General features: G+C 46.4%; 1 protein-coding gene across 3 annotated transcripts in view; it reads right to left on the bottom strand.

Annotated features, from left to right (window-relative positions):
• LOC135378596 (neprilysin-1-like) overlaps nt 1-13,638 on the bottom strand; it is a 254,298-nt gene that overhangs the window by 34,948 nt on the left and 205,712 nt on the right. For all 3 annotated transcript variants that reach the window (XM_064611657.1, XM_064611659.1, XM_064611658.1), the window contains 3 exons: nt 9,105-9,172; nt 8,666-8,796; nt 5,403-5,468 (listed from right to left, as the gene is read on the bottom strand). In XM_064611657.1, the coding sequence (XP_064467727.1) occupies nt 5,403-5,468; nt 8,666-8,796; nt 9,105-9,172 (265 nt within the window). The remainder of the gene's footprint in view (nt 1-5,402; nt 5,469-8,665; nt 8,797-9,104; nt 9,173-13,638) is intronic.

The following is a 13,638-nucleotide window of genomic DNA, read 5'->3' as shown; positions in this document are numbered from 1 at the left end:
TCATGGTATTCTCATCTGAGAACTGTAATTTTTTTACACGTAATCATACTTATTTCGTGTAAGGGGTCTCGATTTCACACGTGCACTCACAGACATCTGCCATATTTCGTTCGCGTGAGAGTCCGGCACGAGGGTCAGTTAGGTTAGATGTTCTGACATATTTCATTCGCGTGAAATCCGGAAGGAGGGACAGTTAGGTTAGGTGTTCTGACATATTTCGTTCGCGTGAAAGTCCGGAAGGAGGGACAGTTAGGTTAGGTGTTCTGACATATTTCGTTCGTGCGGTAGTCGGGCATGACGGTCAGTTAGGTTAGGTAATCTGACATATTTTGGTTCCCATGACAGTATGGCACGAGGGTCCGTTAGGTTAGGTGTTCTGACATACTTTGTTCGCGTGAAAGTCCGGTACGAGGGTTAGTTAGGTTAGGTATTCTGACATATTTTGGTTCTCGTGACAGTACGGCACGAGGGTTCGTTAGGTTAGGTGTTCTGACACATTTCGTTCGCGTGACAGTCCGGCACGAGGGTCAGTTACGCTAGGTGTTCTGACATATTCGCTTCGCGTGAGAGTTCGAGAAAGGCGAACTAACACAGGTGCATGCGCAACAGAGTGCGGAGATGAGTCCCACTTGAACCGCAAAGTACATACATATCGCCCACGCGCCGCTGCGCGCTGCCTTCCCAAGCAAGCGAGCTCCAATACGGAGCGGCTTGCCGGCAGGAAACAGAGCCGCTCCGTTCGAGTGTACCTCCTCGCTCTCCACTAACTAGCTGCGTCCACTTCCTCGCTGTGCTGTGCTGTTTAGTAAATCTAGATACGCCTCCGGGCCTGAGGAACACAATGAGCAGATGCGAGCTGGGCCGGCCCTGAGCATGGAAACAGTCGGGTACGGGCTGGGCCCAGGCTGGAAACCTATAGAAGACGTTGGGACCGGGCCAGGTGCAGGGCGTAGCAGCCGAGCCTGGGCAGGGCACGAGCCTGAAAATTAGGTCCGTGCAGTGCTCTCGTCGTTACACGCACCACAGTCCGACTCTGAAATTTTGGCGGGAAACTATTATTGAAAGAAGAAACATCCGTTTTTCTTTGCACTCAAATACCATATATGAAAAGATGCAGCTACAAAGTTTGAAGAATAGTCGAGGTGGAATTTTTTTAATATGGGCGCTCCAAAAGCGCATATTGTTTGATGCCACGTGTGGTAGACGCCTCCATGCGTGACAGCAGCATGGCCTAGACACTTTAATTTGATACAAAATTATAGAGCTCAGTCTGCCCTACATGTCGATGGCTTTCTCGTTTCATTAGTGTGTACACAAGTGCCGCCATAGGCGCAAGAATATTTGCGATTTTCTTTGTTGCCGTCAACTTTGCGTGACTCCGCAGGAACTGTTCTGCCATATTCTTCCGGATTTCATTATCCTGAACTTCGGCAGCTATAGAAAAAACACTTGCTATTCCATTCTCAGTCTGAGTAAGGCTACAGCATATTCGTTGCATATTTGGAACGTTGTGAGCAGTATTGTTCATAAGCAATCTGGTGCATTAATCGGGTGCATTACAGCACGTTTGTCAGTTCAGTGTCTCGTGTTCGCCTCGTCCTTTCGTGTCCCCTGCACTGGGGTTTTATCGCTTTTAAAATATACAACATATATTTTCTTAATAGAAATGACTGATGGTGTGCCTGAGTTGAGATGGAATGACTCAAGGATAACGGCTCACGACGGCGATGGAATGAAGGGATAAAGTCTTTCAGAAGTTCCAAGATTATATGACATACGAGAATTACCGTTATAGAGTACGTCTGCCATGCTGCGAAAACATCCTGCCAGAGATTAGAAATAATAAACCTACAGCTGAACAACGTCTACAGAGCGTACCGCTCTGAAGAATTACGATTAATACGATCAGGTGGTCCCTCAGTGTCAAATTAACGGTCATGCGGAAAGGGTTAATACGACAGCACCATTGCTTGCACCGAAGTACTGCATGCTGCACCTAGCAGTCATAAGGCGAGAAAGCGAAATAGCGAATGTACGAATAGTATTCGATGCTTCTTACTCCAGGACTCCTATCGTTAAATGAGGTCTTTCATTCTGGGCCTGACTTGGCCGCAGACATGTTATGTTTGCTCTTGAGGTTTCGGAGGCATTGTATATAGTGACGGTCAGTTATATAGAAAAAAAAAGTTCTTATGCAGAACGTTGCACGCACACGACACGAATGCCCAGAAGTTTCTGCGGCACCAGTCAACGCCGACGAAAGAGCAACCATTGCCATCACTTTAGGCATGGCGCATGACCCCTTTTTGGCTTTTGGAGCCCGGTCCAGGTCATTCCTTCTTCCGTGGCGGAAGAAGGAATGACCTGGAATGACCTCCTAGCATTGTTTGCATAGAGTGGAAAGAGATCATCGACAGACTGTCGCCATTCTTAAAAAAATGCTTCTACGTGGACGATTTGACAGTAAGCGTAGGAACGGCAGAAAACACTAAGCAGCTTGATCGACATTCGGTGATCATCTTCGATAAAGCCGGGATGAAAACGAAGAAATGGGTGCTAATGACGCAGTTCTATTGCAACAGATGTATGTGACTGGAAATAGACCAGCCAAAAGTAGACCAAAAGGTGTTGGGATTGATTTGGGACATCCCGCATGATCGTATGAACTGTCCAGTCGCTTCGGTGCTTGAAGGTCTGGACACTAACTGGAGCCTTAAGGGGTATGTGCTTCAGACCAACTGTAAGGTTGACGACCCTTTTGGCTTGTTGGGTCCCTTCACGACAACTAGGAAGATACTCCTTCAGAAGCTCTGGCAAGTGCGACTACAATGGAATGACCCTCTGAGAGCAGACTTGGATTCGGAATGGGCAAAATTCTGTAAGGGAATAATGGAACTGAAGCAAGTAGCAGTTTCCAGAATAATGATAGCGATGGCATGGAGGATAGGAGTACATGTTGCATCTATTTGCCGATGCAAGAACACAGGCGTATGGAGCAATGGTTTACATGGAACATCTTTTGTCAATGGTACTGTCTACGCCACATTTCTGATAAGCAACAGTCGAGCTGCACCACTTAAGAACCAGACGCTACCAAGGCTCGAGTTGACTGCCGCATTGCTCGCAGCCATATTGTACCGCTTTCTATTTCATGCCTTGGGATCGAAGTTCGAATATGTACGCTGAACAGATTCACAGCCATCGTTTCGTTGAATCAAGAGATCGCCGTCCAATGGAAGACGTGGCGAACCCAGTACGTCATATTCACAAGCTCACGTATCCTGAAAATCGGAGTCACTGTCCGACACAGGCGAACTTGACAGATCTGATTACAAGAAGTCTTAATGGGTGCCAACTCCACGACTCGGTGATCCGTTCGGAAAGATCAACTTGTGCTAGTAGAGGTCTAGCGCCGGCCGTAAATGTTACGGAATTTGGTTACCGTCCACCAAGTACATACGGGTCGTGACGGGCGTTTCCGTTCATGCACCCTTAAGACTGCTACCGGAGCTTGCATCTGCCGGCCGATCCATTCAGCTGCTGCATCCTCTATACGTAGGCAATGGCAGCGGCAGCCGGGGTAGTATTGAAGAAGAGTAAGAGCAGGGCGGAAGCCCATTAAGTACAAGTTTCAAGGAGCATGGTATGCCCTTGGATCTTATACCTTTTTACTGCGTCGCATGACCATGCTACGTTCAGGAACCGTCACGCAAAATATTTCATTTGGGAAGTGCGTATTTACTGAGGAAACTGCTTTGCAACAGAGCGCGCAGCGGCGATGACCTCGCCTAACGGATTCTCGAGTCTCGTGACGTCAAGTGGCAGAGCGCTTTTCATTGGCCACCGAGAATCATCTGCTAGCTAGAGTGGCGAGTCGAGATGCGGGACGGGCAGCGCTCCAAAAATAAATAAAACAAGAAAGAGAGAAAGAGAGAGAAGACGCTCTGCTCTGTATTGGCGAGACACATCACGTTGCATACTGACAGCGGAGGCGTCCAGGTTGTCTGATCCACGAGGGTGAGGCTGATCTTGCGTTCGAGAATTACGCGCAACACTCGTAGTTTGTCTGCCATGTTTTTCCAGGACTTGGAATCCGAATTTCTAGTTCTTCCAACATATGCGTTCTCGAGTATTTCCAGGCTCCTTTAAGTTTATTTCATGCTGACAGATACAAGACTCTGGGTGTTAGAATTTCGCTTTCCAGGAGTTCTAGTAGGCTAGCATTGCTAGCCAACCTTTACACAGTTCATTGTACTCAAAATGAACAAGCGCTGTGTTCTCCAGAATTTGCACTGTTTGAATAGTGAGTACACATTGTTGAACATCAATCTGGACACGGAGAAACATTGCGGTCAAATTACTGGCCGCGATGCATTCTTGACGTAATTCACTATCTGTGACGAAAAGTAGTAGCCAGAAAGACCCCTTGTGGTACAGCAGTGTTATACACAGCAATTATATTTTACTGTTATGATAAATTATGTTTACATCTATAACTACCAATGACGTCTGTGGTAGAGAGGTGGTTTCCAACGATTTGCCTTCTTATTCGAAACACATTATTCGGGATTTTCGGGACATTCGGGCGCCGCACAGCGGTGGAACTCGGGACTAGCCGATCCACGTACACATGACCTACCCCGCTTTTGCTCGTGGAGAAGTTGCTGCTTTTCGCATGGGTCGCTCAGCTGCACCTGTATTTTGCTCTTGAAATCATGGATGAATGAAACACTGGAGACAACTAGGGAAATTAAACCGAACTACTTTTGTGCTCTGTCATAATGCGACTTTGCGCGCCGAGGGGACAGCAGATTGTCTTTCCGCGTTTTCCTCTTTCCACACGGGGGTACCGCCAACTTTGACGCATTTTCAGAAGAGGTGGATTGAACGACTCAAAATCAGCAAGCCTGTTACACCAGCAGTGCTTGTGTGTGTGTGTCTGACAGAACTCTTGGAGCGGTTACTGCCTACGTATATGATGAACGTTCTTTCAACGTTCAAGACTGACCAGGATTTTATGAAATTCGGGGTTTGTATATCTTCCGGGAAAGTCGTTAAATATGTCTATTCCCGATGGGGCGTACTCAATCAGGGGTCAGTAATTAGTGAAGCTGTTGATTAAGCTTCATGATTATTTCTCATAACAAGTGAAAATAAGTTGACCACGCAATTCCAAAATTGTACAGCACAAGCCTCAAGGGCCTAGTCCGCTATAGTCAAAATCTTAGCGGTTTTCTGTGCCCTAGTAAAAAGGCTCAGGGTCGAGAGATATTCAAACAAAACCAGGTGGAATGCATTTTGCATTGGAGGGCAGCGAGTACTCAGGCCAAGACAACTTTAAGAGAAGGTATCCCGCAGTTCTGGGAATGAATTATAACCGGGGAATGAACAATTTTTCCTACCTTAAATGCGCCGTGAAGTCCTTCGTTGTCAGCGATATTCTCCGATAACGTCTTTTGTCCATTCAGCTGTGGAGAAAAGAGGGTATAGTGTTACAACAACTCCATGAACGCTAGGTTAAATCGCTCTCACCAAATCTTCATACTACACGGCGCGCAATGCTATCCACCACAAAAAAAGGCATCCTGCACTATTCTGATATTGAACACGCACATAAAAGACAACGAGAATGCGCCAGAACAACGGAAAAATAGTAATGTACATATAGCAGACAGAATACGGGTATGTGTTGTAGCGACATCACACTTTCATACTTATGGTGTTAGGCGTGTTTCATGACTTGATCCAAGCCTGCTTGCAGTGACAATGAAACGGAAAACACGGAATTCACGCTTCACCTCAACGGAACATTACCGTGATGTCACAAAAAAACGTGACAGGACAGGAGTGGTACGTAGATGTATGTTGATTTAAGTATGTCCCGAACCAGCCGCGGTTTGAGTCCGCAGGGGTCAGAAAAAAATCGGTCTACTACAAACAGAAAATTTATTAAAAATTGAAAAGTTACGACGTATATGCGCATGCGCTAGCTCCACCTATACACTTCTGAATGTTGAGAAATTTCGGCTAATGGCTGAGGTTAACACACTAATACTCTTGTCACGCTGGCAGTGCTAACCGCGGTCAGACTGCCGACCGAACGGAGGTCACGCCACTAGCCGCGGTTATGGGAGGCCGAGCTTGGCAACACGGTTTCGCGATTCCGATTCCCCGACATCAAGACGCGTGTATTGACATTTTCCAAAATAATCATGTCCGTTCCGTATATTCATTTATTGTTAAGCTTTTTAATTACCATGATGCGCTTTTCTTTTCACGACATACACTCAAGTCTCGCTTATCCGGAGTTCAGATATCCGGAAAACTCGTTATCCGGGCTACATTACCGTGAACGAACCCGCTACCAGTGGATTTTGTCTCAGTTTTCCGAAATTCGTTTTGGGTATCCGGAGAGCAAGCACGGGGAAAAATTCTCCAGATTCGGTTATACCGAAAAGTGTCAACATCCTCCGTCCCTAGCGTGTGCTGTATCCGCATTATTCCGCAAAAAGGGCACGTCTCACCAGGGCATTCTATACACTTTGACTTTCCTTCTTCTCCAGAGGTCATTCCTTTTTGGTGTGCGCGGGCACACGGTAGAGATGGTACCCGATAAGCGGGAGAGGTGTCGTGTATGCACCGGGCGCAAGAAATCCACATGTGAACGTCAACGTCCAAGCCGTTCTAAAGCATCTCCTGTCTCTTGGCCTATGCCAATGACATTTGCAACAAGACAAAAACATGTGCAATGTACCTAACGTTTTTAGACATTATCCTTCTTAGAACAGCACGGGGACGCAACGGGTGCCGTGGCGGTGACCAAAATTATTTCAACGCGCTTATATCAAGAAGCTCACTTCGCATTCTTTTTTGAAGTGATGGTACCCTTACTGGATCTATAAAGAGGTCTCCCAAACTTTTCAGGTTTCCGCGGAATCTTTCTTGGTTCGGTTACCCGGAAACTCTTGATCCCGACGACAAGGGGCGAATCCCGAAGTATCCGGATAATCGAGACGATGACTGTACAGCGGATCAAAATATACCTGGCGGTTGTGTTAAAATCATGTGGTCGCTGCAAACATGTCACAAATTGCCGTGTGGCAACAAAGAACTCTGGTGGTAGAAGAAGGTGGTCCTATTCCCCTTCATTTGTGAGGGAGGTTTAAAGGAGGTCTACGAACCTCCGGGTGAAGTGGTAACACGTGCATCTGACGCCTTCTCTCCTCGACCACTCTGCAGCTCTGCACTTTCATCCGCGTACATAGGACACGTAGTCCCCCAATATTTTGAAACGTTTAAACGCATGAAATAGCAAATGTACACTTCCGGGATGATGTAAACCCGAGACCCGTAAGCTCTCTCTCTGTCTGTTAGTCGCCAGTCGTCACCAACGCTAGCAAATTATTTGTGAACACGTTTGATTCTTCTGCTCTTTTGTACCCTTACCTTTCGATCTTTCTCGTCGTTTTGGAGTTTGGCGAACGCAGGTTTGTGTTCGGTCGTTCGCAAAGTTTTCACTATGACTGAGACGTTGAAGATCGTATGTGATGTGTGAAGCTCAGAGTTATCAAGGAAATGATACTTTTCGGAAAGGTTCTTCGAACTAAATGTGTTTGGTAGTAGGTCCACACACATGGCCATGAGAGATGTTCTTGAATGCGGTAAGGCTTAACAAAACCGTTTCGTAGTCCATGCGTAGTCATAATGTCTTTTCGAAGCAGTAATTCCAGCGAATTATTTACGATTTTCAGGTTGCATACCGACTTTGCTGGTCAGGAGACGCGTCACTGTGACTGAAACACAGGTGAGGTCTTGTTGCGTTACAGGTCCTCACAGTATTTTTGCGGTGAGTTGCTTACAATGTTCGCCTACTTGTTTTGCAGTTTTGTCGTGGAAGTTGGCTGCTGGACGTTCGAACGCTGGAAAATACGTGCTTTCAACGAGATGGTGCACACGGACGTCATGGTATTTTATGTGTCATAACTTGGAGTGTCGTTTCTGTAGGCCCTGTGACTTTTCGGATTTGCATTTCTTTTTGCTGTGATTGGTGGTCGATACTGGGCACTTCGATACTCATCGCCAAGTCAGTTTGGATTCGAATTTGGACGTATGTATTATTTCAATATTTGTATTTGATTCGTGATTCGTGGCTATAATAAATGTGTGTTACAGATCACAATCGTCCTTCTCTGGTGTCAAACTGACGTGTTGCACTTCTGTCGTTCAGTATTTCGTATTTCACTGCTTATTTGGTATATTATGTATGCTACAGAACTCTATCGATGGAGTATATCTACTCCAGCCGGGGAGGAGTATATGTTCACTCTTCTAGAAGAGGTAGAAAGCTCCTCTAGCAGAGTTCGCAATGGGACAACTGTAGTTAACAACTCATCTGTAGGTGTACTTTTTGTACAGTGATATGCAAGCCACTGAAACGAAGCAAGCGCTAAAAAACACGTTTGGAGAAAGTAAAACCACACTGACGTGACAATGTCTTTCATGCCAAAAGTTTTAACATTAAAAAGTATAACTTTTTGAATAAGACCCGTGAAGCAGCAAACAGACGGAAGGATTTTATGATGGCGATTCAAGAGTAAACAACTGTCTTATGCAAAAACAAGGTATATCTAGATCAGAGCACGTGCAATGCACTGTGGACACTGACCTTGATACCTGTTGCTCTGTCAGTTATATTGTCATACATGTCAATAAAGCATTGAGCTTTCTTCTTGTACACAACATCCGCTTCGGGGCTCCACCAGTTTGCGTGTCTTCCTATGGCGTCGTACATCCTCCCTTTAAAACGAGAGCAAAAATTGCTTTTAAAAATGCGATTGAGTAAAGAGAGCATCGGAGCGTTCTGTCGTGATATTAGAAAGCAGCCAAGTCCACAACGGACGATATCGCGGTTATCAGTCAGGTAAAGGCTACTTCATCGCAGAAGAAGTCATGACCGTGTGCTCATGCTAGTTCAATTACATATTTTCGTGTCGAGTCCCACACGCATGCACTCACGAACCACAAGGAGAGGGGAGGAGCCAGGAGTCATAACCGTTTTGATCTTCTGCGAACAATATTTGTGTGGACTAGGCATGCCTACTTACCTGTAGCGTCAAAGCCGTGAGTAATTTCATGACCAATAACGAATCCGATGGAACCGAAATTTACAGACCTGCAATAAAAGAAACGTCCGCCAAGTCTGGTATTTCACGACACCATTTTTCATTCGTCACCCTGACAAGAAATTGTCCTGACACGACATATCCAGGTAAATCGTTCTACATAGTAGACATAAAGACTGAGGGATGGGGTCACCCATTCCGTTCCAATTCTATTCCGAGGAATGGAGGTTTTTTATAATTCTACTACTTTCATCAATTACTGGGAATGGAAGGGTGTGGTGAATTCCCACTAGTGTGATATTATCCGATGAGTTTTAGTACATCGTACACAAAGGCGAAAGCGTATGTTACGGTGTATTCACACGAGCGCCTTTTCTGACTGCGCAGCGACTGAAGGAGGAGAAGGAGGTAGCAGCATTATCACGCAACCATCCAACCATTCGGTCGCGGGCGGAGCTTATCGCACAGTAGAATCTATGACGCGCACACGTTTTTATTGTATTTTTGGCGAGATATCAAACAGCCTTGTGCAACATCACTGCGCTCAGCAGCTCCGTCCGTCAGAAAGAAGCACACGGATAGTTTGTTCGCGGGGCACAGAATCTGACGACTGACGCGCAGAAGGAGGACGGAGCGAAAAAGAAAGCCACCCTCTGTTGCCAATGTTACAAGCTCTATTATTTTTTATCTATTACATCAGGTAGAGCAACATCCGATCTTGTGGAAGCTCGCCGATGAGCAAAACCGAAATGTACCGCGGAAACATGCCATGTGGGAAAATATCGCTCTTGAAATGGAAAAGAGACACCCGGATGTCGAAGCAACGGTAGATGTGTACATCAAAACACTTTTTGGGTCCCCATATTCACGGCGCAGTCGTTTTATCAGTTGCTGTTAATTAATAATAACCAGTTGGCAGCATTCGCGTCCCAAACCAAAAGGTATCGGCTCAGGACGCTAGCAGTTTGGTTTAAAAACGAGAAGTGTGTGAGCAGTATCGCACGCCGGGTAAGACAAAGGGGTGCAAAATTTTACCCCCAAGCCGGCCACTGTGGGGCCACGCATATTCATAGTTGTCTGGCATCATAAATTAACCATGCAATGGTATAATATTTTAGGGCTGTCATTACACAAGCCTACATGGCAGCTCCCCGGGGTCATCATCACGTCATGCAGCGCATTCACGGGAGGCCACTGTGTGCATAAATCGTGTTCTGACAAGCACCAACGAAAACGATCAGTTGTAATAAAGGGAGTCAGTTTTCCGCGGTTTCACTATTCTTATGTGTTTCCCATTCATCGCGGCCACACAGTTTGAGAACTGCCACAGCGCTTTAGAGTAACCCCTGGACAAAGCTATAGTGCTGAAGATGCAACACTTACGTGATGGCGTCTCGCTTTGTCATGACATTATTTCATAAGTAGTCACTAGGAAAGCTTCCTATATAGAAAAACGCGATATGCAAAAAGTGCCAATTCGTGAATTTCGTTTTGTTCCATAATTTTATATGTATGTATGGGACGGTAACGTACCTCCACCAAAAAAAGAGAAAAAGAAAAGAAACAGATCATAAGGGTTGTTTGAGTGGGTGTGAACTCTGCCTCGCTATGCCACCGGTATGAGTAGTAGACACAAAAACATGGTCTGTCCAACGTCTAAAGCAATGGGGCCAATGAAACGCAGGAATTGGAAGCTACCAAAGCTAGCCGAAAAAAAAAGCAAGACGGATGGAGGATAGAGGATGAAGGGTGGAGATGCGTTGAGGGTGCATGAGTTCGTCGGGGAGAGCAAAGTATTAGATGGCCGTTGAGCAAGACCTCCCTTCTGCAGAAAGAGGACAAGGTTTCTTGCTTTAGCGGAACGTACAGCAGAGGGACCACAAGAGACACACACACAATTGACACAAAAAGGTGTACGCTCCACTCTGTCCTCCAATCAGAAGTGAGAGCCCTATCATTCACGGCAATGATTGGCGCAGAACCTGCTATGCGGTGAAGCTGTTTTTACTGTGTTCGAAGGGTGCGACCTTTACGCCACAGCCGTCTCTGCTTTACACCACACTCAACACCGTCAGACTGCTGCGGAGTCACGGTAAAAAACGACGACGCACAGCTTTCACAGTACTCTCTCCTACACTCTTTCCCGCTCACTCTTATATACGAAGGTTTTATGCATTTAGAGGCATGTTTAAGCGCACATAATTCGAACGAACCTGTTGCAGACGGGTTACGGAAAGACGATCACTGGTTACTATACTGTCCCGCATATTGGCCTCTATACTCTCCTTTTGCGTTTTGCTATGCGGAGCAGAATGTATTTAAAAGTGGCCGCATCGATGCTCAAAACCTGGCGGTAGACAAATGGGTTCTCGTGTCGTAGCTCCCGTAGAAGGCTATTTTGCAGACCGTACTCTTTCCTCAGCAACCATTCATTCGTCCATAGCTTCTTTAACCGCTTCTTTTCGTGTCAGCATTCACTATCGTCAATGAGAAAAGCAAGAGCCACAAATTTTCGCTTTCTTTCGTCCATTGTGTACCAAGCGCCGTGCACATAAAATTAATGCTGCAACGTTCAACCGCAGCGCGAACGTAATCCCCGGCTTCCCCAGCATCTGAGCCGACATCACATTGGAACACTATCTGTGTAGGCGTTCCAAAAGGGCGTAGCCTCAGCGCCTTACCATTTACCCCTCTCGCTCCTTCAGTCGCTGCGCCGTCAGAAAACACGCTCGTGTGAATACAGGGTTACAGATAGCGTTGGTGGTTCTACGCACTGCGCAAAGCTCTTTATCTGTTATGGGCGTGCGCAGAACCATCAGCGCTATCCCTAACGTACGCAAAGGCGATAGCGTACGATGGACTAAAACTCTCTAATGGCACATAAAACGCCTCCAGCGCTATAATAGAATGTTCGTGCAATTGTAGCGTCGAAAGCCGCATTTGTAGTATCGTTGTATGGTCGCTGTTGTCGTATATCTATTTTTCCATTTATGGGAACACGAAGACAAATGACCACGGATGACTTCTTTTTCAGTCAGACGATCGGAATGGTCCCAACCATATCCCCAGATGAGAGGAGAGAATCAGCTCACGGTTCCATGCCTCAAGCAGAAGCAAGAGCAAAGAAAACCGTGTAAAAACCGCACAGGTAAACGACAACGACGAAAAATGGCGATGCTAATGGACTACAGTAGCTTGATGGGCTTGTTGGTACATGACTCAGAGAACAAGGAGCAGTCAACACAGGAACAACAACACAAGAAGACACACAAACAGAGGCTCCTTTGTGTGTCTTCTTCGTGTGTCAGCTTCTTGTGTCGTTGTCCCTGTGTTGACTGCTCCTTGTTCTCTGAGAGATGCTAATGGAACGGCTTTCCGCGGTCACGATGAGGGGGGCGACGTGACGACTCAGCAAGTGGAATGGTGTGTCCCTGCGCCACTTCACGGGAAACTGTACCTACGTGTGTCTTCAAATGTCTGACGAGAACCCCCGTAAACACGCAGTATAGGAACAAGAACAACATCACAACCCATCAAATGAGAATGCGGAATTTTTGCGCGATGACTGGCGTGCCTGAGACTGGTAATGCCCCTTATAAAATCGTAGCAAAAGACACACCCTATGTGCAGCCTCTACACAGTGGAGTACAAAGAGGCTTGTACAAAGCGCCTGTGGAGTGTGTGGATTGTCCCACTCCCCGAGCGTATTGTGGACCTTTTTCAGGCAGTCAAATGGAGCCTGGAGTAAATCGTGTGACATACACAGTCCCACTTCAACGAAGTTCCTTCGCTGCTTCATGGGACAAATTAGTGCCCCTTTTTTGCTCGTCCGCAAAATTTTATCAGCGTCCGTGTTTTCTTTTTTTCTTTTTATGTAAAAATGAACAGGAACACTCGAAAAATATTAGCTTCACCGCACAGCACGCTCTGCGCCAACCATTGCCACGAATGATAGGGTTATCGCTTCTGATTGCATGGTAGAGGGAGGCGTGCGCCTTTTTTGGGCCATTTTGGATAAATGATAATTGCCACAAAAATGCGTACACCTCCCTCTCCCCTCGAATCAGAAGCGATAACCCTACCATTCGTGGCAATGGTTCGCACAGAGCCTGTTATGTGGTAAAGTTCAGTTTTTAGAGTGAAGAGCAGTGGAAGTGTTCCTGATGATGTGCAATGGCACACCTTCTCGTGTCCAACAAAGGGTACGACCACTGTCGGTGTCATAGCCTCAATATGGAGCCCACTGAAAGTTAGGCGAACCGTTACCTAGCACAGTCTAAAAGAAAATCTCTTCCGCGTGCGCAATCTCAGCGAACTCCACTCAGCAAACTTTTTCTCCACCTTCTTTCGACTAGGAAAAGCCATACTTTATTGTGTCTTGCGGTACTCACGGGATTCGCGGTACTATTGCTCTAATCCAAAGATGGATCAAGCTGGGGGAAGAAAGAAACAGCTGCCGGATGTGTTGTGAGAGCGCACCGTTTTGACCAGTCGAACATAGAGCGCGCTCTCCAGA

Source organism: Ornithodoros turicata, chromosome 1 (genome assembly GCF_037126465.1).
Source record: "Ornithodoros turicata isolate Travis chromosome 1, ASM3712646v1, whole genome shotgun sequence".
Classification (NCBI taxonomy): domain Eukaryota; kingdom Metazoa; phylum Arthropoda; class Arachnida; order Ixodida; family Argasidae; genus Ornithodoros; species Ornithodoros turicata.
This window is presented reverse-complemented; position numbering and strand designations above follow the sequence as displayed.